The 26,984-nt window shown below is 56.8% G+C and overlaps 1 protein-coding gene across 1 annotated transcript in view; it reads left to right on the forward strand.

Moving 5' to 3' along the window:
* Positions 1–26,984, forward strand: part of UBE2O (ubiquitin conjugating enzyme E2 O) — a 47,980-nt gene that overhangs the window by 18,889 nt on the left and 2,107 nt on the right. The window contains exons 2-18 of the mRNA XM_052657368.1: positions 16,897–16,956; positions 17,062–17,172; positions 19,163–19,260; positions 19,769–19,832; positions 20,492–20,635; positions 20,917–21,026; positions 21,174–21,324; positions 21,527–21,999; positions 22,333–22,487; positions 22,718–22,830; positions 22,925–23,053; positions 23,590–23,679; positions 24,460–25,156; positions 25,353–25,489; positions 26,479–26,682; positions 26,790–26,847; positions 26,966–26,984. The exon at positions 26,966–26,984 is cut by the window's right edge and continues 2,107 nt beyond it. Coding sequence (XP_052513328.1) covers positions 16,897–16,956; positions 17,062–17,172; positions 19,163–19,260; positions 19,769–19,832; positions 20,492–20,635; positions 20,917–21,026; positions 21,174–21,324; positions 21,527–21,999; positions 22,333–22,487; positions 22,718–22,830; positions 22,925–23,053; positions 23,590–23,679; positions 24,460–25,156; positions 25,353–25,489; positions 26,479–26,682; positions 26,790–26,847; positions 26,966–26,984 — 2,813 coding nt within the window. The remainder of the gene's footprint in view (positions 1–16,896; positions 16,957–17,061; positions 17,173–19,162; positions 19,261–19,768; positions 19,833–20,491; positions 20,636–20,916; positions 21,027–21,173; positions 21,325–21,526; positions 22,000–22,332; positions 22,488–22,717; positions 22,831–22,924; positions 23,054–23,589; positions 23,680–24,459; positions 25,157–25,352; positions 25,490–26,478; positions 26,683–26,789; positions 26,848–26,965) is intronic.

The following is a 26,984-nucleotide window of genomic DNA, read 5'->3' on the forward strand; positions in this document are numbered from 1 at the left end:
CTGACAGTCTCCATGGGAGGAAATGAAGCTCTCCAAGTTACCTATCTGCTTGTACCAGCTAGAGAATAATTATCTCCTCTGCTCATAAGAACGGAGGCTGATGCTCTGGAGAAATCCTCAAACCAGACACTCTGGACGAGGCACCTCAGGCAGAGCAAAGTGGGCAGCCAAACCCTGAAAGGGGATTCAGGGAAGTCTGTCCAGTTGAGGGGAAATCCCAGAGCCTGAGTCCAGGCAGGGCCCGGGGTTGGAGGACTCCCCTCTGGAAGAAGAAGCAGCGTCGGAGACAGACCTGTGGTTGCTAGCGCTTGGCAGGCCCGCAAAGCAGGAGCTGGATGCGTCAGCTACATGATCAGTACGACTCCAGAGGCTTGCTTGTGTGCACAAAGCTTCCATCATCTTTTTATTGCCTCAGCTTTCCAATTTTTTTATTTTGAAATAAATGTAAATTCCTAAGAAGTTGCAATAAATGGTCCAGAGAGGTCCCCTGCACCTTCCATCCAGTTAGCCCCAGTGGTTACATCGTACGTAACTACGGACAAAGCCAGAAAATTGACATGTCCCGGATGCTTGTGTATGTAGCTTCACGTAACCACCACAGCAGTCAAAGTACAGGCCTGTTCCATCATCACAAAGAATTCCCTGATGACTCATTTAAAGACAGGGATGGACAGCAAGGATCACTGCCTGTTTTCAAAAGGTTCCCAGCACGAAGGGTAGAGGCCAGAACAAGCAAAGACAAAGATATATCAGAGGAAACAGCTGATAACTGCAAACAGAAAAGCCCTCAAAACACATAGTGAATAGCCACAGAGAAATAAGAGTCAGTATTTTGTCAGTGAAATAAAACAGGATGCTATAAAAGTCAGAAGAGGAAATAATTCTTAGAAATTAAAAACACAACATTAGAAGGGAAAAAAGTGTTGACAAAGACTCCCAGGAAATAGACTATTTGACATCTAGGCAATCTGTAAAGAGAGGGAAAACAAAGGGCAGAAATGTATCAAAGAAAGGAGAAATGTTTCCAGAATTGATGATCACAAGGTTCCAGGGTGGTGAATGGGAAAAGTCCTAACTGGCACATTCATATAATTCCAGAACACTGGGGATAAAGCTTCCAAAGTGACCAGTCACTAAACAAGTCTGGGAATGAAGATGCATCGGATTCTCAACTTCATGGGAAGCCAGAAGGCGACGGAGTAGATTTCCAGTCTGACGTGGTAGATTAAGCTAATGTACAATAGAACCACTCTTAAGTGCAATCATTTAGAAGTGCTGTGTAAAATATAACAAAGGTGTTAAATATAACTGAACATATAAGAAAGAAATGAGATAACAAGACACAGAATCAAAGAGGGAGCCTGAAACCACAGCAGGCTGGTAATGGCATGGCAGCTCTGGGGTGGGGGTGTGTGTGTTGGTTGCTCAGCCGTATCCGACTCTTTGAGACCCCATGGACCACAGCCTGCCAGGTTACTCTGTCCATGGAATTTTCCAGCCAAGAATACTGGAGTTGGGTGGGTTGCCATTTCCTCAGTCAGTTCAGTTCAGTTGCTCAGTAGTGTCTGACTGACTCTTTGTGACCCCATGGACTGCAGCACACCAGGCTTCCCTGTCCATCACCAACTTGCTCAAACTCATGTCCATCAACTCGGTGACACCATCCAACCATCTCATCCTCTGTCGTCCCCTTCTCCTGGTTTCAGTCTTTCCCAGCATCAGGGTCTTTTCCAGTGACTCAGTTCTTCACATCAGGTGGCCTGAAATATTGGAGCTTCAGCATCAGGCCTTCCAGTGAATATTCAGGGTTGATTTCTTTTAGGATGGACTGGTTTGATTGCCTTCCTGTCCAAGGGCCTCTCAAGAGTCTTCTGCAGCACCACAGTTCAGAAGCATCAATATCTTCAGTGCTCAGATTTCTTTATGATCCAACTTTCACATCTGTACATGACTACTGGAAAAGCCATAGCTTTGACTGTAGGGACCTTCATCAGCAATTCCTTACCCAGAGGTTAAACCCACATCTGTGTCTCCTGCATTGCAGGCAGATTCTTTACCCGCTGAGCCATCAGGAAAGCCCCGGGGATGTTTACTGGGCCCTGAAACAAGCCCAACAATAATGTAACTTTGGATTCTTTTAAAAATGTGTAGAATTGAAATAGAAATCCCCATTAAAGGGCTGTTAACCAGTAAAAGGGGGAAAAACAGACATGAGAAAATCTCCCCCATGGAGCCAGAGAAACGAGGAAGTTTATCACTGTCCTGCACTCAGGTGCTGGGGGAAGTCTCCTGTGAGCGATCGAAACATCCGAGTCTGAGGTCTGTGTTATAATCCCTACGTGTTTTAGGAATCCCCAAGCCAGCACCAGGCAGGTGATACTCCTGGAGCCACTTGCCGAAAGAAAAGCAAAAAGTTTGTAGAACGACCCTTGCACAGCTCAGGCCACCTGGAATCCTACAATTTCTACAAATTATGAGCTCATGCCAATAAATTATTAAACATATAGAAATCATAAGCAAGAGTCAGGTGTCACAACAAACAGGAGGATTTCCAACATTTTACAACTTCAGATGATAGAAGAGATCTTAATATAATGTTTAAGGTGATCACAGGGCTTAAAGAAAGATTAGAAATCAAGAAAAGATTAGGATACAGTACATTTTAAAGAGGCTGTTTTTTTTTAAGGACCACATTACCATCTCTATGATAAAAACTCTAGCCATTGCATATAAAACCCGACAGAGATGTTAACCGGCAAAATAGACACACCCCAGGAGAGAATTATGCATGAGCCAGAAAAGAGATCTGAAGAAGTTAAGTGGACTTAGCACAGAGATCCAGAGAGGTGGTGCAGAGGGGAGGGCGCGAGGAGGACCCGGGCCGGCTCTGATGGAGTTCCCAGAGGGCTCGGCCACATCTTAAAAGCAGCTTGAGAGGAAAACAGAGATCGCTCCCAAGGCTCAACAGTGAAGCTCAGCAAGTGTCTACAGAGTAATAGGGAGGTCAGTTCACGGTGGAAGAAAATCTTCACGAGGACGGTAAGACCAGCATATCATTCTGTCTTGAGAATAGAATGCAGGCATTGATTCAGGAGAGAGGGGACATGTGTATGCCTGTGGCTGATGCATGTTGGAATATGGCAGAAACCAACACAATACTGGAAAGCAACTACCTATCCTCCAGTTAAAAATAAATTAATTTTTAAAATATATAAGCATTTTCATAGAAAAGAAACCCAAGTTTATTCACTCACAGACTCTCACTGGACTTCAGGAAGAAGGAAACTAAACCCAGGTCAGAGACAGCAGAAACTTGTGGTCGAGCTGAATCGTGGTCAACGTGTAAAACTGGGGTCGTTACTGACTTGAGGAGAGTTAGAAACTAAAATGCTGACAAGCGGTCAGTGGAAATGCGGGAGAGGGTCATGGGAGTGAACATGAAGATCTTTGAACTGTTAAGGAAGAATGGGAGGGCAGCTGGTTTCCTCTAGACTTTCTAAGTCAGTCGGACACATTAGAACGTTCACAGTAGAAACAGGATCAAGAGCCTTCAAGCCAATAGAGGGAGAATGTTCGGAATTATAAAAACTAGGTCATCTCACTGGAAAAAAAGAGGAAAGAGTGCAGTAGACAGAAAGACAGGTAACGGAAGGAAATCCGCACAGATCACAGTGAATATAATCGGAGCAGCAGCGCCAGGTCACACCAGAGGCTCTCAGTTTGGACGAGCAGAGCCCTCGACGCTCTGTGGGAGCATCACAACCAGCCAGTCGCCTGGCAAGTGTTTCTGCCCAGCCCACAAGGACTGGAGGCGCGTGCTCCCGCAGACCTTCCTCTGGAAGCTGGGGGGAGGTGTGCTGCACCCAGACCAGGGGGTGTCCTGGGATCCAGGCCACGAGATCCACCCAGGCAGGCATTGGAGAGGGGCTGGAATCTGCAGGAGGGAGAGGGACAAGACCAGAGCCGTCCTGTTAGACGGGGCCCCCCGGGGGTGGGGTGGAGGGCTGACCCCTGGGCCGGGCCGATGACCACAGTCCACGTGTGACGGGACCCTGCCCTTGAGCAGCGGCTGTTCTTGTTGGAGGAGCAACTCACATGTTCAGAGGTGGCAGCCAGCAGAGGGTCTCTCACTGGCCATGCACAACATTTATGAGGCTGAAGCCTAGCCCTGCAGCCTGCCTGAGCTGGCACAAGGCTCGGCTGCCCTATGGGACAGCCAGCCTCGTGGAGGAGGCCGGACCGGAGGCGCCGCCCTGGTTACCTCACAGGCTGCACTCTCGAGAGCCTCCCTGGGCAGCTCCTACCAGACCTGTCTTTGAATTCTTAAAGAGAGGCCCTTCCCCAGTCCACGTCCCCTCCCTGGTCCCTCCTTCCAGCCTAGTTCCCGAAGGAGCTGCCACCCTCCACTGCCTGCTTCCTGGGGGGCCAGTGGCTCTCTGGTGGGGGTGCTGCTGACCGCTGCCTCTGTCCCCAGCCCAGTTCCCATGGGTTCCCCCAAAGCCGTCTGCTTCCAGGGCGGGGAAGGTGCTGCGGGAGAAGGAAGCAGGGCGGTCAGAGAAGGCCTTCCTGATGGGGTGACGCCCAGGCAAAGACTGGACTCAGCTGTCTGGGCCCGTGTAAAAGCCGTGACTGTCACCGTGGCGGCGCCTCGTGTGTGACTGCTCATTGCACTTCATGCCCCCGCCGCCTCCTGGCTCCTCCCAGCCTGATGTTTCGTTAGCACCAGGCACACGCAGCGTCTGGCATCCTCGTAGGTGTGCAGACTGTCGTGTGAGTGTGTGGATAGATGGATGGCTGGTGCACGGTCGCTTGAGCAGCCTGTGACAGATGTCAAGGGAAGCCAGCCCAGGCTTCTGCAGGGCGGGCTCTGTCCCTGCCCGGCCGCTGGGGGAGGAGAGGCGGGTTTGGAGCCCAGGCCGGAGGGAAGCGGGGTTCACGCTGGGTGCCCAGTCGCACCTTCTCCCTGTGTGGTTCACTGCACAGCTCTGTGCTTCACATCCCGTTTCAGGGCCGTTCAAACTGACCAGTGAAGTAAGCCCCGCAATCGTTGGCAGAGCATAAGCAGGGGCGGGCAAGAGAGCTGCCATTTCCATTACTCGCCACATGCCACTCGTGTCCTGGGGGCTTCCATCTCAGAGCCATCACAGACCTGCCACCTGCCATCACCCTCACGTGACTCAGCTGGGCCTTGGAAGGATCGTGGCAGAGCGCTTGTCCCGTCTTCCCCCACTTAGATTGATGGGGGTTCCTGGATGCAGCCTGCGGGAGGTGGGGAGGATTCTCAGACGCCAGCCTGGGGTCGTCTTCTGGTTCTTCTTCACACTTCTGGTTCTGCGGCCTATTTGCCAGTGCTGAGGGCCCAGGGATTAAGAGAAATAAGGCCAGCCCTGGTCCGAGGGGTGGGCTTTCCTGGTGGCACAGTGGTGAAGAGTCCCCCTGCCAATGCAGGAGATGCGGGTTCAATCCCTGGGTCAGCAAGATCCTCTGGAGATGGAAATGGCAACCTCCTCCGGTATTCTGGCCTGGGAAATCCCATGGAACAGAGGAGCCTGGCAGGGTACAGTCCATGGGAGGGCAAAGAGTTGGACACACCTGAGCAACTTAGCATGCATGCAGGTTGGAGAGATAGCAAGGCTGAGACGTTTCTCGTAAAAGGTAAATACCGTGTACCCTGGCAGGTCTCCAGCCCTTCTCAGGCAGGGGTGCTGACGCTCCAGGGCGTCCACCGAAATGTGTTAATGCATTTTCATCAATGCTGATTGCTCCGGTCCCTCAGAGAACAGAAAATAGTCACCTTCTGTGCCCTGAGGGCTCAGGTGACGATGACTCTGGCCTTTCTGTCTTTGGAGGAGTTGGGAGCTTGCAGGACCAAGCTGGGTCTCTGGCACCTGTAAGTGTTTCCTCCTCAGTGGGTGGTGGCGAGCCCTTTCCTTGTTCCCAGCCACGCCAGTTACCACACGCTCAGCCCAGAAGCCGGCTGCTCAGTAAGCATTTGTGCTTCATTCTGTTAGAAATCTTTGCCCAGAGGGCAGGCTACCCGATCCTCCCCTGGTCTAATTCTGGTGACATGGGGTGGCTGAGAAAGGAAGACGTGACTGTCGAGGTGGGCGCTGGTGAGCGGTGAGGCCAGTCAGCTGCTCCCCGGGGGGGCCAGCCTGTCTGTGGGGCTCCGGGTGGTTATGCCGTGGACTGAGGGCATCAGGCCAGTTCAGAGGGCCGTCAGCACTTTGGGAGCAGCTGGCTGTGGGACCGTTGTTCAGGGATGTGAGGCCCTGGCTTGCTTTCCATCCCGGGGCGGGGCGGTGCTCACCTTGCTTCCTCCTCGCCTGTCTGTGCCTTGGCCAAAGCTCTTGCTTCCTGGGCAGGGGGTGGGGAGAGAACATGTTTGCAGCCCCCCACCCAGTTTGTGTTAGAAACATGGAGTTTGGGAATTGAGGAAAGCAGAGGATCACAGTTATTCGGGGCGAGTCCTGGAAGTTCCTGCCCCCTGGTGTGGATCTCCCTTACCTGCCCGCTGGGCGGCTCAGGGAGTGGGTGGGATGGGGGCACAGAGCCCTCATGGATGATGAAGACAGAACTGCCCAGGAGGTCAGCCCCCCGCCACCACCCAGCCCACCTCAGTGAGAACCTGGCCCTGAAGGAAAGACAGCCTTGGACCAGGGCTCTGGTGTGTATTTTTACTGCCTTTTCCTCCCATATCTGCATTTTTAAAAATAGCAATGCTGAGTGAATCCCTGTCAGTCTGAGTCTGCTGTGGAAGGTAGGATGCATTTCGCAGGGAGTGTGGCGGTTGATCAGCAGCAATTCTCAGCATTTGGGAGCATGGACCGCAGGAGCTGTGGGCTCTCCTGGGGAGAAGCGTCCCCAGCCTGCCACTGCGGGAACAGGCCCAGCTCTGCCGGCCAGCGATGACGTCATCTTGAAGGTGATGTCACTTTTCTTCGGGTTTGAAAGGAGGGAGGTGAAGAGCAGGGGGCAGGAGCATCTGGGAGCTGAGGTCCCGGTGGTCATCCCTGAGGATTGGACCAGGCAGAGACTGGGCTTCCTGCCAGGATGGTTCTTTCTCAGACTCGGGGTTCTTACCTGCAAGGAGAGCCGCGTTCAGTGCACCAGCTCCTGCCCGTCCGGTCACCCAGCTCTAAAATCCCCGTGGTTTTTATGGCTGTAGTGTGGGGCCCGGAGTTGCCTTCCTGCCTGGAGGTCTCCACCGTGGGAAAACCAAGTCCCCTGGGTGTCCAGGGACACGTGCTGGCAAGTTCCGCTCTTTGCCCCCTAGGCAGCAGCCTGCCTGGGTCAGGTCCCAGGGCTTTTGGCCCCCAGGGTCTAGGGCTTTGTTCTTGGCATCTGTCTGGAAGCTGACAGAGGCCAGGGGTCTGGACTACCTGAACAGAGGTCAGAGTTGGGGCCACATCATTTAGAGAACCTGGTCCCTGTGTGTGCTCAAGGGCTGACCCACTGGAGTGTGTCAGGGATACTGGGGGAGGTGTGGGGGGGCGGGTGTAAGCCCAGCCTCACTTTGCTTTGCTAGTTATTGTAATCCACCTCACTTTTGCGTCTTGATCCCCAGGTTTTTTATCTTTAAAAAAATTAATAACAGGGACCTCTCTGATGGTCCAGGGGTTAACTACAGGGGACAAGGGTTCGATCTCTGGTCAGGGAACTAAGATCCTGCTCAGGCCATGGTGTGCGGCCAAAAAAAAAAAAAATCTAAAAACAAATGTCCCTAAGTAGTCAGGGCCCTCTTTTGTTTTAGAAGAAAGCAGAGCTGTTTTAACCAGGCTGGTAATCGGACTCGCCCAGGGAACATTAAGAAATAGATTGCTGGTTTCACCTAGAGATTCATTCAGTAGGTTTGGGATATCCGGAATCTGTATTTTTGAAAGCACTCTGCAGATTCTGATGGTTGCTTTAAAACTTAGTCCTCCCAAGGGACCTGCCAAGGTGGCGTCCGTTTTTCTTCATAATCTTTTGCTACTTCAGCACTGCTGGGTTAAATATATCTAGACTCTCCACTGTGTTTTTATGGGGCCATTGGTTCGTTTCTACCAGTTGCCCTTCAAAGATCAAACACAGTGGTGGGTGTTCAGCCAAAACACTGCCTTGCTGTTGCTGATTTTAGGGCTTGGCGTCTGCAGGTGGGTGTCCAGTGGTTGAGATGCATTTTGAATCCCTCACTCTCAGAATCGTGTCCTCCTTCAGACCTGTGATACTGTGAATTCTAGCTGAGACGTCCTTCCTGTGTGAGACCTAGAGGAGTTCAGAGGAAAGAAGTTTCGTGCTTCGTCAGACAGAAAAGAAAATCAGGCCAGGGCCTCGTGTGCTGGCGTCTGCTCACTGGTCACCCCTTCTCCTCCGACAGCGCAGGGGCTCCGTGAGGCTCCAAGGCTGGTCCTGGTGGGGGCCGGGGACGAGGCTCACTCCATGAGTGCCAGCTCTGGGACCACCCCCTGCACGCCATCTCCAGGCCCTTGCTGCTGAGCGGGCCCTGAAGACTCCTTCCCTCCCACCCCCAACCTCACTCCCCCGGGCCCGAGAGCACCTGTGCTGACCCCTGGCCCGGTGCCGTCTTCTTACCGGGTCCCTGGATCACACCTCTCCCGGGGTAGGCATCTCAGTGCCGCCGTGCCACCAGCTGAGCGCTCTGTCTCCTGCGCGCTCTGATTCACCCTCGGCTGAGTCTCCTTGATCCACCTCACTCTGAGTCATGGAGATGGGTGTGTCTGCTCTTATTGAAAGGGGAGGAGAATTGTGACCATATAAACAAGAAGGTGGTGACTGGCAGACTCCGTGATTTCCTGAGATTTTCTTTGAAAGAGCTCCCTGATACTGAGATCCTTTCAGTTTATACAAGACTTTTTAGAAATGCCCTCTAAATCAAAATGCACTTGTATGTTAATTTTTGCCTCTGTTTCTGTCTTTGTAGATGTTAATTTCGTGTGTATGTTTCCTCCAGCTGAGGTCTGAGTTCGCGGGGAGAAACCTTCAGGGGTCTGCCTGTGGGGTTCCCAGCCTGGGTCATGGTTCTGTGAGCTAAGCTGACATCAGACACGTGGGGGTGGGGGAGGGGTCTGGAGAGCAGCGCTGAGCCCTCTCTGGGCCTGCTCTCTCTGCCCACTCAGGGATGCCCAGCAGCCTAGCCATGAGGACAGGCCTGAAACCATGCTGTTGACTTCTCCTTTATCTCTTGAGGAGGGAGTTCTTCTCACTCTGAAGCTTCCTGTCTCATACCCTCCTCCTGAATCCAGGAATCCTGGGCTCTTTGGACCTTTTTGGAGCCAGGCTGATCAGGCTGAGGCCAAGACACTGAGGGCAGTGCTGAGTTCTTGAAGGTGGGTGCTGCCCTCCCCCTGATGCTGTAGCATCTGCAGAGACCCAGCTCTGCTGCCTGGGCTTCCGCTGGTCCACTGCCAGGCACAGCTCCCCAGTCCTTCCCTCCCACTTAGCAGGCGCTTGGACTCGGTCCCCTTTCTCTGTCCCCTTGGGCACGCTGAGCCTTGGGCCGTCTCCGCAAGCTGGCAGGCCGCAGCTGCAGTTTCCAGGCAGTGATGCAGTCATGATGCATTGCCTGGCCCTAATTGCAGGCTTCTGGTCTGCGGCATGCCATCAGAGCAAGGGGGCCCTAGGGACAGGGCCACCACCCTGGGAGGTGAGAGTGTAGACGCCTGGCCAGCACAGCTTTCATCTGAAGGGGTGTGTGGGGGGGTAACCCTTGCCTACATCTTTGATGGACGTTTCCTCTGCAGCCTGGCCCTTCCCACCTGCCCTTTGGCTACAGAAGTTTTTGTGTTATTTACTCGTATAAGTGTTTTTCAGGTATTTTCATTTTGTTTCCCCCCAACTAAATGTAAGTTCTGTAAAGCTGGGACACATACCTTCGTATTTGTACTCTTATCTTGTTCTGAAATCTATAGAAAACACTAAAAACTATTGAATTGATCGCCCTCAGTCTTCAAATTCAGTGGAGCTTCTGAGTGGTTTCTGTAGCATGTGATTGACAGAATTTTCCAGCGAGGGGCACCAGTGTTGGTCTGTTCTCCCACTGCCCAGCCGTTTCCAGCTCTTCTCCTGTAGGCACGTGAGGCCCTCTGGCCATTTGTGTTTGCTAGGATCGAAACCTTCAATCCTCAGGTGGGCAGCTTGCTGATGGCTGGATTTTTAGGGACTTTCAGTCACATGATGGTCAACTGCTGTGAGAAAGTCATTACTCTGGCATTCGCTGGGCTCACTGGCCAGTCAGGTCCCCAGATCCATTCAGAACTGAACACTGGCAGAGGAGCCGGGCTCCAGCCCATAGTTAGTACCATTCGCTGCCACTCCCAGTTGGACTGTTCTGAAAGCCAGCATACTGACATTTTAAGTAAGGTCAGAAAGAGTTAAGAGTTTCCCCAACCCCACAGTGTCTCCGTGTAAACGTTTGGATCCTAGGATTTTTTATCGTTTGCTTGGTTCTGGCTCTGGACGAGCTTCTGACTAGAAGAGATGTCTCCCTCCGCTTGATATAACTGGCTGAAACCCAAGCCAGAAAGGACCCAGCCAGAGAGGATCCTCAGGGCAGCTGGGTAGGGTGGGGGCTCTCAGACACCTTGAAAGTGACCCACCATTGACTACACCTTTTACGTCGTGACCCAGGACTCATGTATGTTATTTATGCAACTGGAAAAGTTTTCTCAAGATAGTACTCACCCTTCCTGTATGTGATAAGCCCAGTGTTGACCATGACCCACTAAATTGATTTCATAACCCACTAACAGGTCCGAACCCTCGGTTGGAAACAGTGTTGCTCAGGAATTCCTGGCGGTCCAGTGGTTAGGACTTCCCACTTTCACTGCCGACGGCCGGGGTCAGGAATGGGGACCGCACAGGCGTAACTGCATGGCAAAAGAGAACAGAAATCTCTGCTCTAGGGAGCATACATTCTAGGGTTCCCAAGGCTCTTTCAGAGTTCTGCCCCGAGGGACAAACTTCCAGTCTGCCAGCACAGCTTCTCTGGCCTCCAGATTGCATTTGTGTTGGAAGGAAGGAGTCAGTATCCCTGGGCCCGCCCTTCTTCTTTCCCCACCCATCTCTGCACCAGATCCTTCTACGTCCTTAAAAGACTGTGTACATCCCTTGTTTCACATTTTGTAATCTTATCAAGCCTTGAATCCGTAGGAACATTAAAAAGAGTTTCATTTACCTCAGTCCTAGGTTTTAGCAAAGTTCTTATTGAATAGTTTTCCTCTAGTCTCACCCCCCAAACTGAGCTGGGCTTCTCAGCCAGTGGCCAGTGTGCCCCGCCCCCGTCTTTCTCTGCAGTGCACAGGGCGGCCTCTGCAGTGAGCCCGTGTTCTCACAGCCAGATGGACCCAAGGGCAGCAGGACTGGGACCTACTGCAGCCTCTGTGACCTCAGCTGAGGGAGCGAGGGGAGCTGGTTAGGGGACCCGAAGTCCCCCACCCCTCAGTGATCACTGTGCTGGCTCAAGGGGCAGGAGGGATCATGTGTCTCGGATTGTTTTTACCCCTTGGGAATAGCAGGCCTTTAGAAATTTCCAGCACTGGTCTGACCTCGTCATATTTCTTTGAGGAATCGTTCTTTGAGTCCTGGCCTAGGTAAACAGCCTCATCGCCCAAGTGTGTCTGCTGGACCTGCCACTTCCCCGCACCACCCTACCCCACCCCAGGAAGGGCCTGGCTCAGTCCATTGACTACAGCCCAAACCAGGGCCACAGCGGGCCCATCCCCGCCCCGCAACACACACGCCGTCTTCCACGTCTTCCGCTCACTCGCCAGGGGCGCCGTGTGGGGCTGGCAAGGGGCTGGCCGACAGCTGGTCCTTGAGCTCCAGGTTCAAAGCTACCCCCATTATCAGTTGAGGATCTGGTGTGGCCTACATCACTAACCCCTGGAGAAGCCCCCGTGGTTCTCTTGCTGTGGGTCTGAAGGACACATGTCTCTCCTCCCCCATGTTTTGGCCTCCAGAGTTTGACAGGACAGTGGTGGGTGGGTGGCTTCCAGCCTCAACACAGACGTTCAGGCTCCTTTCAGGGCCCTCCTCTGCCTGTTGTCCAACTTCCTACTGCTTCTCCTCTCACACTAGGGGCCCCGTTAGTGGGTGCTGATCTTAGGGACCAGGCACAAAGGCCCCTTTTATCCCTCGAGCATGTGCTTGGCCCCCACTGAGCATGCCAGCCCGTAGGACCACCCAGTCCTACAGGATGTGATGTTCAGATCCACTGGAAAGGAGCATCTTGTTTCAGCTTCCTTGTGTATTCAACCAGTTGATCAGCCTTAGTTTGTCTTTTTCTCTCCTTAGAACATTTTTATTCAGTGATTTAGGTTCTTCCAGGTCAGCTGGGAGCAGTGTTGTGATTGAGGGTCTAGACCCTGAGCTGCAGCACCATCAGTGCCCAGCATCAGAGCTGTAGCTCAGGGGAGCTGTGTGTGCCTTGGGCAGCCCAGGGGGAAGGGCCAGAGCCCCTGGGAGCCCAGAAAGGGGCGGGGTGGGCGTGCAAAGCCTCCCTGCAGGCGGCGGTCCCCCGTGGGGCCCCCTCCTGTGCCACCGCACTGCTTTCCGACTTGAAGCTCCCCGTTAGTTCTGACCTCAGGAAGCGGCCGGAGAGCGATCCCTTAACCCACCCCCGGTGTCCACACTGCCGCACTCCCCTGGGGGCAGCCTCAGGGCTCCTCAGCCTGCGCACCGATGATGCTTTGGGCTGATCATTCTCCACCGTGGGCTGTCCTGTGGTTTGTTGGATGTTTAACAGCATCCCTGGCCTCCACCCACCAGGAGCCCCTTCCCCCAGCCTCAACAGCCAGGTATCCCCAGACATTACACGTGTCCTCTGGGGGTGCGGTTGCGCAGTTGAGAACTCTGGGCTGCCTGGTCCCGTTGCCTGCTCTGCAGCTGCTTCTCTGCCCAGTTGCCTGGTGATTCTCCCAGCATGCCCCGCTGTAGAGACCTGCAGGGGCTTCCGCCTCGCTCAGGGTGGACTCTCGGGTCCTTCTCCGGTGCTTTCTCTGAGGCCCGAGACACCCGGCCTCGCCTCCTGCTCACTGTTGCTGTCACAGCCTCTGCTGGCCGTCGAACACTCCAGGCACACGCCGCCGGGTCTTTGGGGCAGCTCTCTCGTCTGCTTGGCAAGCTCCCTCCATTAATACACTCAGACCTCTGGTCACACGTCACCTTGGAATGGCCTTTCCTGATCACCCACTTAAATAGCTCACTCGTGCTCACCTCGTTCCTGTGCTTCACTGAACGGAAGCTGAGTCAGAGCAGGACCTGTCTCAGCAGTGCCTGTTCTCCTGAAGCCTGGCTCCCCCACCCCCAAGGGTGGCAGGAATTCCCCCCCCCACAAGGGTGGCAGGCATGTTGTTTGCTACTCATTTCCAGAGGAGGCAGTGGAGGCAAAGGATGTATGTTCTTGGATTCCACCAGGCACATCCCTCAGACATGTCCCAGAAGTGTCTAAGCACAGGGAATTAATTATTATACCCAGGATCTTATAATAACCTAAAATAAATGTACCAAGGAAAAAATCTCACAAAAACAAATCTCCATGCTATACACTTGAAACTAACCCAGGATTGTAAACCAGCTGCTGTTGCCGTTGTTCAGTCGCCAAGTTGTGGCCGACCCTTTGCAACCCCATGGACTGCAGCGTGCCAGGCCTCCCTGTCCCCCACCATCTCCCGGAGTTTGCCCAAGTTCATGTCCATTGAATCGGTGGTGCGGTCCAGCCGTCTCATCCTCTGTCGCCATCTTCTCCTTCTGCCCTTCAGTCTTTCCAAAGTAATGCGTGTTCGTTTTAGAAACCACGTGTAGCCCCTCTTCACTCAGACACTGTGTCATTTTGGTGTGGTGTCTTTTTTTTTTTCTGTTCAGAAACTTCTGACAGCTACAACTGTCCTCCAGAAATGTTAAACCATAGTTGACCACCTCAGAGCTCGTTCAGAATTCTAGAGCTGATCGTGATAAAAACTAAATCAGAGTGCACCCAACAAAGAATGAGTCTGTCTGGCTTAGTCTTCCTGTGATCCTGGCCGTTTCCTGGAGCAGACACAGCGCCCCCTGGTGTCAGCACCGTGTCCGGCACCTGTGGTCTGGGTACTGGATCTCTGGAGGGCGGGAGGAGCAGAGGGCACTCTGCCGAGAGAGACCAGGAGGCTTCCCCCACCTGTGGCCTTGGCCTTGGTGGGTGTTCAGGGGCCCTCATGACGTCCACCGGCTGAGGCCACGACAGCTGCCTGCCATGTGTTCCAGAGATGAGCAGAGCAGTTACTGCTTTTCTCTGTCTTGCAGAGTTCATGGAGCTGCCAGAAACGTGGTCTGCTCCGTTCTTGTCTACAGCTCTGGGAAGGGAGGAGCTTTTTCTGTGGTTAAGAGAATGCACTCGAGCTGGACTGCCCGAGTTCAAGTCCAGGCCGCACCACTGTGGAGCCGTGTGCCCCTGCATGCGTGACTTCTCTGCTCTTTGTCCCGGTCTCCTTCTCTGTAAGGCCAGGATGGTATACTGATTCTGCAGGGTTGTGGAGGATTTCTCAGGTTAAAACATGTGAACTGCTTGAAGACCGCGTGGAGCGTGACACACACCAGGTGTGCTGTCGCTGTGGAGAGGCCTCCAGAGCAGGGGTTCCTTCTAGAGCCTGTGAGATGCTGGGAGCATGTGCCCGGGGCAGGGAGAGGCGAGGAGGACGAGGGGAAGGCCCGGTCCCTGGGTGGCACCCGGCAGACGTGCAGAGAGCCATGCCTGGTGTGGGGGCATGCGGGCGCCCAGGAGGCAACACTGTGGAGCAGAGAGGAGAGCCTGGCGAGTCATCCTGCCCACCCAGGCGTCTTGTGCTCTTCTGGGATTCCCAGGGGAGGGCACATGAACAGAATCGTGGCTCCGGCGCCCTGCTCTCCTCCCTGCCATCCCTGCCATTCCCACTTGGCACGCACTGTGTCATTGTCATTGTCCTGCAGGATTAGAAGAGTCTGGAGACCCAGCTTCATGGTGGGAGGGAATCAGGCTCTGGCAGGAGGCCGAGTGCAGGTCGGGAGAGCCCCACCCGGGGACACGTTGGCTCCCCAGCCCTCCCCCTCACCCCCCGGGAACTGTGTGACCTGCCTGCCCCACATCCTGGCAGCACTTCTGCAAGGTGAGGAAGGAGAAAGCCTGCCCCTGGCCTGGCCGTGATGCCAGCTTTCATGAGCTGTGGCATTCTTGCTTGGGCCTCCAAGCAGCAGCCTCAGCGACCCCTCCGCCCACAGGGGCAGCAGGGCTGGGCCACGTCCCTGCCAGGACTGCAGTGGCTCAGGGTTCGCCCTGGGCCGCTCCCATCCTTTCCTCAGGATGCTCTCAGGGACCGACCCCAACATGAGGTGGGGCTGCTGTGCTTCACGGCCAGACGCAGGGTCACCTCCCACCCCTCGCAGCACAGCCAAGAGGGCTTCCCCTCGCTGCAACTCCTGGTTTCCGTGGCAACTTGGAAAGACCTGTAGTTGTGGTTTTTTGAAGTCTAAAACGGGAGCCGAGGTTTGAGATAGAGCAGGACAGCACACTGAAAATACCGTGTCCTCCCCGGGCATTTGGACCCAGAGGGTTAGAGGACGGGAGGTTGGTTGAGTTAGCAAAACGGCACCATCATTCCAGTACCTTCTTGACAGAGTTCCACATGGCCCCTCGAAGCCTCCTGGTGTCTCCCAGGAGACCCCTCCTGGTGTCTCGGAGCCTGAACTTAGGGTCATCAGCCTGCACCTGGGGGCAGCGGAGGCGGGTGGAGGCATCATAGTGGGCGTTGGCTGAGCGCTTACTGTGAGCCAGGCGCCCGGTGGCTCTCTGTGCTTTCACCACCTTGTAAATCTTCTGAGCCCCCGGGGGTTGCAGTGCCGTCTCAGGTGAAGGTCCGCTGTGCCTAACCCGGGGCTCCCTCCCTGTGGGAGCATCTCCGTCACCTGTTGATAGCAGGCCCGTTGCTTCCGCTTTCCTTGTTTCATAAGTTACATTGCACTGATGCCAGGGTTTCGGTGACCTTGAGTGTGTCTCCCTTCTCAGTACCTCAGGCCACCTCATGGAGGTCACCTTTCCAGGCCCCAGGTTCTGCGGTGGCGAGAGTAACCCTGAGGGTCTTCAGCTGGGTGTCTGTGGGAACAGCTCTTCCCCCCTCCTCGTTTGGGGTCTTGGAGGTTCTGAGCTAGGAAGGTGGGCAGTCCCAGAGCCCCTGCATTCCCAGGATGCAGTGAAGAACCCCAGAGGAGCTGCCCCAGGCTTGGGGGCCCAGTGCAGAAGGTGGGCTGGCTCAGTGGAGAAGCTTTGGGCTGTTGTGGGGATCCTGTGCCCAGGGGCGGGTGGGGGGACAGTTGTGGAGGGAAGGGGTCAGCGCTTGCTGTGCAGCCGGCCAGGCTCCAGAAGCTGGCGTCCTGAGTTACTCAGCAGCCTGCAGTGCTCCGCCGGGCTGTCGATAAGGAGCAGGCTCCGGCTGGCTGTGCAGGATAGCCCAGATTAGAAGGTGGTGCGGCTGATAGCCGCCTCGGGGTGCCCTCTGGCCCTACGTCATGCTCCTCCTCCAGCCCACCCTCCCCAGCACTCAGCGGCAGGGGCGCGGGGTAGGCAGAGGCGGAGGTAGGACTCCGCTCATAGCAGAATGTTTTGCTCTCGTTTAAGTGAGGCTGTCCGTGGTCTGTCGCTTAGCCACCGTTTCCAGTGTGATCAGTTCCCTCCGGTGAGCCCGACTTTCGCCTTGGACCGGGGAGGCTGCCCCTGGTCTGTCCCTGATCAGAGTGCGGTCCTGTCCCCTGATCCGGGTGCCGGGGAGGGGCACGTGGGATTTGGGAAAGCCTGGGGAACTTGGGGTTTTTGTGCTTGACTGCAGCTGGGAGGAGACCATGCCCCATGTGACTGGAGGCCGAGCTCTCACTCTCTGCCCTCTGTTCCAGCTGAAGCTCGAGGACCGCTCCGTGGTGCCCCGCGATGTGGTCCGGCACATGCGCTCCACTGTGAGTCCCCATCCCACCCGGTGGGCGTGGCCTGGGGCGGGTCGGGCGGGTCTGGGTGGGCCCCCAGGGTGCCTTCCCTGGGCCTGGATGCCTTCCCGCCTGCAGGACAGCCAGTGCGGCACCGTGATCGACGTGAACATCGACTGCGCTGTCAAGCTCATCGGCACCAACTGCATCGTCTACCCCGTCAACAGCAAGGACCTGCAGCACATCTGGGTGAGCCCCCTGCCGGCCTCCCCCCATGGGGCCCTAGCGGCCAAGCCCAGCACTCAGCCTCTCCTTGCAGCCTGGTGGCGCTTCTTGCGAGTCAGCCATCCGGACTTGAGGTCAGGTGGCGCTTTATGTCTCCAACAGACAAGGCTGGTTTCCTTTCTCTTCTAAGACTTTTTGTCATCGTTTTTGAAACAGATTTTTTTCCAGTAGTTTATTGATTTATGCGTTTCCGATTCCAAACTTGCTGAAGGTCGTAGGTGCCATGTCTCCCGCAGCGGCACACCTGGTGCGCGTCAGCACCTGCTCCTGCCTGTTCTCCCTCTTGCCCGCCCCTCTCTCCCCCACTCTCTCTTTTCTCCTCTTTTCTGAAACTTTGTTTTTAACCTTTTTTTTTCTTTGGCACCACCATGCAGCATGTGGGATCTTAGTTCCCTGACCAGGGATCGATCCCGTGCCCCCTTGCATTGGCCACGTGTTAACAACTGCACGGCCAGGGAAGTCCCTGCTTTTCTGAAACATCTGAAAGCAAGCTACAGTTATGATGCCGTCTGCCCCCTGAGTGTGTATTTTCCCAAAACAGAAACACTCTCCTATTTAACAACCATTCAAACCCCCACATTAGGACCTTGACCTGTTGCTGTCCATCCGCAGACCCCACTCAGTTGTCCCAACAATCTCCGTTTTCCCCTTCTGACCCGGACTCCATCAGGAGCACACACTCAGTCGTCAGCTCTTTGATCTCCCCAAGGCTGGAGCGGTTCCCGGTCCTGCTTTGTCTCCCTGTCCCTGATGACCCTGAGCCTGGGGCCATCCGGCAGTGCCCATGACAGCCTCGGGCCCCACGCTTTTGGCAGAACTGCCCCAGAAGTACTACTCAGCTCTTCCCTGGCCCGGGAACGTGCCTCAGCCGCAGTGTGGAGATGTTCTCTTTGCTCCCCAGTCGTGTTGAGCTCTGCTGAGCTGCCTCCCAGCAAAGTCAGAATTCACCCCTTTGCCAGTGATCATATTGGTTTTGTGGGGAGTTATTCCGGGATTGTGTCAATAAACTGGTGCTTCTCAACCCCCATCCACCAGCCTTAGCCTCCATTAACAATTCCCACCTGACCCAGCCGGCAGTCTGATGGCTGCTAAATGGTGATTTCATGACACCATCACTGCCTGCTTTGTTATGAGTTTGGCATTCTACCACATGGAAGAGCTGTGCTTTCTGTCCCATTTATTTCTTCATTTTTTATATCAGATGCAGAGACTCCTGTTTTAGTCATTGGTTGTAATCCATTACTTGTTTTGTTGCTTCAGTGATCCCACCCAGATTTGGCCGGTAGGAACCCCTTCAAGCTGGCATCTGTGCTCTTTTGACATGTCTCCACCATTTTTTAAAATAACACTTTCTTACTTTCCCTATCGTATTATTTCTGATCCAGCCTAGAATCAGCTGTTTCTTCAGCAAGCCCTAGTTTCTTTCAAAAGCCACAGTCTGGGTGCAAGCGGGGTGTGCTAATTGCCCCTGGGCCCCATTCAGGGCAGCACTAGGGAATCCACGTATGTGTACGTAGGTGGATACTCACACACGTCTAAATATGCCTGTGCCCATCCTGTGTACGTATTGAGATGTGTGAGTTCATCTTGATCCCTCTGACCCCAGTCCAGCTCCTCTCTCTTCCCTTGCCTGTGTTAGTGACTGCTGTCCCCAGCAGGGAGAGACTTGGCTCTTGATATCCTCCGTATAGTTATCTGTTTATTTAAATCATTTTACTGTGTAACCACCCACCCCAGCCCACTCCCACTCACGTGTCCTGTGTCCTCGGAAGGCCGTCCAGCCTCTGCCTCTGTGGGGGCGAGCAGCTGGGGACTCTTGGGGCAAGCTTGCTGCACAGTTACTAGGTCCGACCCACATGGAGCCTTCCTGCCCTGTCTGTGGGGCCAAGAGGAACAGGGGTTCCGGACACCAGAGTCCTCCGTCGTGTCTCACCGCCTGTCTCCCTGTCTGCAGCCCTTCATGTACGGAGACTACATTGCCTACGACTGCTGGCTGGGCAAGGTCTACGACCTGAAGAACCAGATCATCCTGAAACTGTCCAACGGCGCCAGGTGCGGTCTCCCCACCACGCAGGAGCCCTCGCAGGGCAGGGCCGCTGGGGAAGGGGCCGGGGTGCGTCCTGGGCCCCCCGAGGGCTGTGCCAAGGGCTGCGGGCCTCTCGTCTCAGGGCCCGGCCGCGGGCTGGTCTCCTTGTTAGCCTGGCTGGATCCTCTGGCTGAGTCAGGTCCTGGTCTTCGCTCTGCCCTGGCTTGGGGAGACCCTCATCGTCACATAGGACCCCCAAGAGGGGCTGATGCTATCCTTTAGGCACTTTAAGGGAATGAGCGCTGAGATCTGCTGGCTGAGTCCTGTTTGTTTTAGAGAGTTCCTCGTTCCAGTGCAGGGACTGAGGTGTGGGCGGAGGGTGAATTACCCATTTTAAGGCCTGCGGAGGCACTGACGCCTCTGGACAAGTCCTGTAGACACTGACCAACCCCTTCTGGGGCCCTGGCTGCCTCGCCTCCCCTGAGACTCAGGCACTGGGTTGGGCGCCCACCAAGCCCCCGCCCCCTATTGCAGGTGCTCCATGAACACGGAGGATGGCGCCAAGCTCTACGATGTCTGCCCGCACGTCAGCGACTCTGTACGTTGGCTCCACCCCAGGAGCCTGGGAGGCGGGGGTGGGGGGGCGCGTCTCCTGTTCCTCAGCCCTGGGCTCTGCAGGAGGGAGCTTGGGCTTCTCGGCGGAGTGTGGGGGGCTGGCCCGGGGCGACCAGCTGTCTCGCCCAGTGCTTTCCTGGAAGGAGGGGCTGTGTAGCAGAAGGTGAAAGCTTGGGTGTTTGCAGGAAGCAGTAGAACTTTCTTTGCATTTTGTAAACTTTTTATCTCATCCTTTTAAAATCTTCCTTTTTCTTGGAGTGTATGCAGTAGTTTACTGTGATATGACATTTTAGAGCAGTGGTAAATGACAGTTTGTAAATAACACTAGGAGAGTGTGTGTGATCAAGCAGGTTTGGGGACCCCCGGCCTTAGAGCTTTGTCCCCCCAGACCAGCAGCATTGCTGTGGCCCGAGAGCTTGTTATAAGCAGAATGGGTCAGCCATGCCTTTTAGTGAGTAAAACCCCTGGTGGTTTGTGTGCATCTGAGGTCTGAGAAGTACTACTCTGCAGTCTTGGGGGTGTGGAGCATGGAGGCCTGGGGTGGACGGCAGGTGCCCAGTAGGAGATCCAGGTGTGAACACTGCTCCCCCGCCCCCGAAGAGGCAGCGCTCACGGGCCCCCCTCTGGCCCCCAATCCTGCAGGGTCTCTTCTTCGACGATTCCTACGGCTTCTACCCGGGCCAGGTGCTCATTGGGCCTGCCAAGATCTTCTCCAGCGTCCAGTGGCTGTCAGGCATCAAGCCGGTGCTCAGCACCAAGAGCAAGTTCCGCGTGGTGGTCGAAGAGGTAAGGAGAAGGTGTGGTGGGGAGTGAGGCCCTGGCACTGCCGCCCAGCCTCCCTCGCCTGGAAGGGGGCTGCTCTGAGGACAGGGGGAGCCCGGGTTGAGCGAAGGAGGGAGGTGGCCAGTGGCAGGTACGCTGGGCCCATCTGGAGGGGAGGAGGCCTCCGTGACCTCTGGGAGGGTCTGAACTACGATGAAGACCTGCTTCCCGCTCTGGAGGACAGCTGCGGAAAGCAAGAGGCCGTAGGGTCTGCTGACTGGGGCCCTGTCCCACCCCCTTCCCAGGTGCAGGTTGTAGAGCTGAAGGTCACCTGGATTACCAAGAGCTTCTGTCCAGGGGGCACGGACAGCGTCAGCCCCCCACCCTCTGTCATCACCCAGGAAAACCTAGGCAGGTGAGCGGCCCCAGCACGCCCCCTGCTCCAGCACCCCCAGAGGTGGTCCCCAAGCAAGTCTCTGGGCCACAGGCACAGATGCCGGGGGGGCTGCCAAGGACCCCCTCGCCCAGCGCCCGCCTCTGCCCTCTCCCGCTCGCCTCCCAGGGTGAAGCGTCTCGGATGCTTTGACCATGCTCAGCGGCAGCTTGGGGAGCGCTGTCTGTATGTCTTCCCAGCCAAGGTAGAGCCGGCCAAGATTGCCTGTGAATGTCCAGAAAAACACTGCGCCCAGGGGGAGGGCTCTATGGCCAAGAAGGTATGTCCTTGGGGTTGGGGCTTGGCGGGCGTTTGAGGAACTGGCCTTGAGCCATTTCCACAGCAGGAAGGTCTGTGCTTTAGGCCTTGGGGGGCAGCCCTGATGACCCTTGCAGGCCAGTTAGGTGTATACAGCCGTCACCCCTCGAGCGAGCTGCCTGGAGTCAGCTCTCCATGGCGCCCACCCTCCCCTCTGCCGGCAGGTGAAGCGCCTCCTGAAGAAACAGCTTGTGAGGATCACATCTTGCTCCCCGGACGTCCAGTGCTCCAGGGACCATTCCATGGAAGACGCAGGCAAGAAGGGGGAGGCCAAAGCCAAGAGCGAAACGGGCTCCGCCAGCCCCGAGGAGACACCCGATGGGTCCTCCAGCCCAGTGGAGATGCAGGACGAGGGCCCAGAGGAGGCCCACGAGGCGGGCGAGCAGCTGCCCCCCTTCCTGCTGAAGGAGGGCGGGGACGACAGGCTGCACTCAGCCGAGCAGGACGCTGACGACGAGGCCGCCGACGACACGGACGACACCAGCTCGGTGACCTCCTCAGCCAGCTCCACCACCTCCTCCCAGAGCGGCAGCGGCGCGAGTCGCAAGAAGAGCATCCCCTTGTCAATCAAGAATTTGAAGAGGAAACACAAGAGGAAGAAGAATAAAATCACGCGCGACTTCAAGCCGGGGGACAGGTAGACTCGGGGGCACCCTCTTTCCCGGCTGGGTGTCCAGCCTGAGACCGTTCCCTGGCACCCGCACGCAGGCGGGTTTACGGGTGCACACGTGGTCTGAAGCCCCATGCGGGCTCAGGGTTGCCTGGGGTCGGCCAGGTGGGATGGAAGGATCTGAGAACAGGAGAGGGTGAGAACCAGGGTTGAGGGATTCTCCGGAAGGAGATGCTGGGCATGGAGACTGCAGGGGAGCAGCACTGTTTCCTCCCTCCTGCCTGAAGCTGAGTTCCAAGTTGCCAAGCCCACAGAGGGGGAGGGAGAGTCCCTGGCCTTTGCTCACGGGCCCGCCTACAGGGTGGCTGTGGAGGTGGTGACCACGATGACCTCGGCGGACGTGATGTGGCAGGACGGCTCCGTGGAGTGCAACATCCGCTCCAACGACCTCTTCCCTGTGCATCACCTGGACAACAACGAGTTCTGCCCGGGAGACTTCGTGGTGGACAAGCGAGGTACTGCCAGGCAGGGCTCAGGAGGCAGGGTCATGAGGTCTGGCATCAGGCCTCCCCTGGGAGGTGGCTCCAGCTTTTGAGGACAGCGCAGCCTTTCTGGCTTTCTCTGACCAAGCCAGGGAAGCAGTGGGTCCTGGGCCCCTGTGCTTGATGTGCAGCCGGTTGGGGGTGGCGGCCGGTGCCCCCACCGGGGTGCCTTAGCTCACCCCTTGCCTGCACTGGGTCCACAGTCCAGAGTTGTCCGGACCCCGCTGTCTACGGCGTGGTGCAGTCCGGGGACCACGTGGGCCGCACGTGCATGGTGAAGTGGTTCAAGCTGCGGCCGAGCGGGGATGACGTGGAGGTGAGCAGGGGCCGCCCCCGTGTCTCCTTCAGGGTGGGCTCTGTTGAGCTGGGCGTAGAGCCCCCCGGGCTCACGACCGCCCATCCCGCCCTAGCTGATCGGAGAGGAGGAAGACGTGAGCGTCTACGACATCGCCGATCACCCTGACTTCCGGTTCCGCACGACCGACATCGTCATCCGAATCGGGAACACTGAGGACGGAGCCCCGCACAAGGAGGACGAGGTAGGGCGTCCCGCGCAGCCGCTGCAGTACCTGTCGTTGCCGCCAGGGGGCCTGCGCGTCCACCCCCGCGAAGGAGGCGCCCTGCCCCGCCCCGCCCCCTGTAGGGCCCGCCTGCCGGTCTGCACAGCTGCTCCCCGAGCTCCACGGGTGGTTTCTTGGGGGCGCCCAGTCCTGTCCTTAGTGCTGTGAGCGTGGTGGCAGGTGCCGTAGGAGCACAGGAGAGGCCTGGGGAGGTGACCCTGAGCTCGGCCCCAGGGAACAAGTGGGGACATGCAGTGAGTGCAGTGAGGTCAGGCAGATTCTGGGCAGGGGAAAAAGGGGTACCAGAGTCCTAAGGCTGGAGCCTCATCCGGGGAGCATCCAGAGAGACCAGGCTCAGTGGACAGCGAGCATTGGCGGTGTTTCAGCCGGAGGGCCGTGCTCTCAGAACTCACGGTGGCCTCTGGGCGGCGCCCACATCGCTTCCATTCTCACGGCCCTGCCTCTGGCCTCACCCTTGGAGAGCTGCCCCTGACCCTGTCCTGTTTGCCCTGCAGCCATCGGTGGGCCAGGTAGCCCGCGTGGATGTCAGCAGCAAAGTGGAGGTGGTGTGGGCTGACAACTCAAAGACCATCATCCTGCCTCAGGTGAGACCCCCGCGAGCCCATGGCTCAGCTCCAGACTGTAACAGCCAGGCTGAGAGCTCAAGGCCTTCCTGGCAAAGGAATCTTCTTTTGGGGAGCAGGGTCTTGGGGAAAGGAAGGGCAGTGTTACACCCAGAGCCCTGGATGAGAGTCAGGAGAGCGGAGAGGCTGCCCGGAGTGGGCCCGACCGTCCCGCCCCACCCAGCAGGCTCCTGGTTTCCAGGCATGTCTAGGTTCTCACAGATCTACCTGGATCCCTATCTCACTGCGCTGAGAATGCGCAGGTTGTGCCCTGTATCTTAGAGGGCCTTCCCCCAACACTTCTAGGAAACTATCACAGATCGGGGGGGGAGGGAATGGACACGGCTTTCGCAGCTCCATTTCTGTGCCCCCTCGTTTGATCTGATGCTCACACCCCGGCTTCCCTCTCCCAGCGCCAGTACAGGATGGACGAGGGTGTGGCTCCCCCTTTGTCCAGGAGGCCATTCCAAGAACGGGAACAAGAGTCACAGAGTCTGCCATGGTCCAGGTGACCAAGTGCACTCAGTGACGAGGCGGCTAGAACTGGCATTTGCTGGGCCCTGGACCCATGGGCTGGGCTGGGGTGCCTCCCAGAGGCCTAGGGACCACCTAGCGCAGAGGCCCAACCGCGAGGCCAGAGCAGGAAAGGGAAGAAGGGTGGCAGGGCTGCTGAGGCCTCAGGGCCCCCGGTCGGTGTCAGCTCTGAGGCTCGGGGTCCCTGGCAGAGGGCCTCTGCCCAGCCCACGTCCCATCTCCCCTCAGCACCTGTACAACATCGAGTCTGAGATTGAGGAGTCGGACTACGACTCGGTGGAAGGCAGCACCAGTGGCGCGTCCTCGGACGAGTGGGAAGACGACAGTGACAGCTGGGAGACAGACAACGGGCTGGTAGAGGATGAGCACCCCAAGATAGAGGAGCCCCCCATGCCCACCGCCGAGCAGCCGGCAGCCCCCGAGGAGGACAAGGGCGTGGTGATCAGTGAGGAGGCTGCCACGGCCGCCATCCAGGGGGCTGTGGCCATGGCCGCCCCCGTGGCCGGGCTGATGGAGAAGGCGGGCAAGGATGGGCCCCCGAAGAGCTTCCGGGAGCTGAAGGAAGCCATCAAGATCCTGGAGAGCCTCAAGAACATGACGGTGGAGCAGCTGCTGACAGGCTCGCCCACCTCTCCCACGGCGGAGCCTGAGAAGCCCACTCGGGAGAAGAAGTTCTTGGATGACATCAAGAAGCTGCAGGAGAACCTCAAGAAGACCCTGGACAACGTGGCCATTGCCGAGGAGGAGAAGATGGAGGCGGTGCCGGAGATGGAGCGGAAGGAGGACAAGCCCGAGGGGCAGTCGCCGGTAAAGGCTGAGTGGCCCAGCGAGACGCCGGTGCTCTGCCAGCAGTGCGGCGGCAAGCCTGGAGTCACCTTCACCAGCGCCAAGGGCGAGGTCTTCTCGGTGCTGGAGTTCGCACCCTGTGAGTTCGCCTGGCCTCATTCCAGGGCCGGGGCACCGTGTCCCTGGAGGGCCCCCCAGTCCCCATGCCAGGAGAGGGCGGCGGGGCAGGGGGGCTCTGTCCACCCGTCTGGGGAGCACTTTCAGCTGCTGCTGCCCCTCCAGCTGGCGTTCCCAGGCCTCGCCTGAGGGACTGACCACCCTCTTTCCCCCTCTAGCGAATCACTCTTTTAAGAAAATTGAGTTCCAGCCTCCAGAAGCCAAGAAGTTCTTCAGTACAGTGCGGAAGGAGATGGCGCTGCTGGCCACCTCGCTGCCTGATGGCATCATGGTCAAGACGTTCGAGGATAGAATGGCAAGTAGGCGGGCGTGGGCGGGCACAGGCATCCAGGTGGGCGCTCAGGAGGCTGCAGCCTCGGGCCCTGGGCCTGCAGGCCTGGGGGCCACCGGTGGGGCTGCCTGCCTGCAGCCCCTCCTTACAGGGCGGGAGAAGCTCTGACAAGACTCCCACAGCTGTCTCTAGACCAGACGGCCGTCCTTTTAAAGCTTAGTTTAAAATTATGTAATACATTACTTGACTTTTTTCTTTTTTTGAAAAATTAGAATGTTACAGGAAAAGCTGTATTATCCTTTGACCAGTCCTTGCCCCGCCCCCAGGGGCTGTGATTTTAGGAGGCTCACCTCTGGCCCAGCCCTGGAGAAAGGGGCCATGGGAAAGGGACCACAAAGAGGGATGCTGTGGGAAGGGGCCTGCTGGCACGCCTGCTGGTCTACTCAGCCCCGGCAGTCGCTCAGCTGGCAGCTCACCCAACACGTTGCCCTGGCGATGGTGCCCCTGCCCCAGCCCTCAGCCTGGGTCTCTGATGTGTGTGCGGAGTCTCCTTAATGACTGACAGAGCATTTTCCTCGAGTCCAGATCCTCTCACCCCTCTAGTTCCCTCGAAGCCAGTGCAGTCTTGCCATCCTGGATGATTTTTTCTCTTATTGGCCGTCACTGTTGCTGCCTTCATGGGGTGGGGGGGGGAGCAGGGGGGAGGTCACAGTGGTGTTTTGAGGAATGCAACTTACAAGTAGTAGTTTATTAAAAAAAAAAAAACCTGGTAAGATAAAAACCAATTTGGAAAATTCCTTTCATGCCAGGAGTTAAAGAGGTGCCAAGTGGGTCTGTACAGAGGTGTCTGCATTCAGCTTCTCTGTTGCTGTCTGCGGGTGTCTGGATCCCGAGGCCGCTTCCGCTCCCACCGCAGCCACACGGCGCCCTGGAAGAGACTGGAAGCGGGTTCCACGTGCGGGTGCCCGCTGCCCGCGTCAGCCTCCCTGTTCTCTCCCTGTACCCCCCTCTAGGACCTCTTCTCGGCCTTGATCAAGGGCCCCACTCGCACCCCCTACGAGGACGGCCTGTACCTGTTCGACATCCAGCTCCCCAACATCTACCCGGCCGTGCCCCCCCACTTCTGCTACCTCTCCCAGTGCAGTGGCCGCCTGAACCCCAACCTGTATGACAACGGGAAGGTGTGCGTCAGCCTCCTGGGCACCTGGATTGGAAAGGTGGGTCGGCGCTGGCTGGCGGTGAGGGTAGGGGCGGGCCAGTCCCGGCAGGTGTCTGGGACACAGCTGATCAGTTTGCACCGTGTGTGCGTGTATGTGTGCTGCAGGGGACAGAGAGGTGGACGAGCAAATCCAGCCTTCTCCAGGTGCTCATCTCCATCCAAGGTACGGTGGGCGGGGCACGGCTGGAGGGCACCGTCACTCTGGCCGTGGCGCCCCTTGACCTCCCGTCTGGGGGTGGAGGTCGGGCCAGCCCTGAGGGACTTCCTCTTCCCTCCGGCAGGTCTCATCCTGGTGAACGA

This window comes from Budorcas taxicolor, chromosome 19 (assembly GCF_023091745.1).
Source record: "Budorcas taxicolor isolate Tak-1 chromosome 19, Takin1.1, whole genome shotgun sequence".
Lineage (NCBI taxonomy): Eukaryota > Metazoa > Chordata > Mammalia > Artiodactyla > Bovidae > Budorcas > Budorcas taxicolor.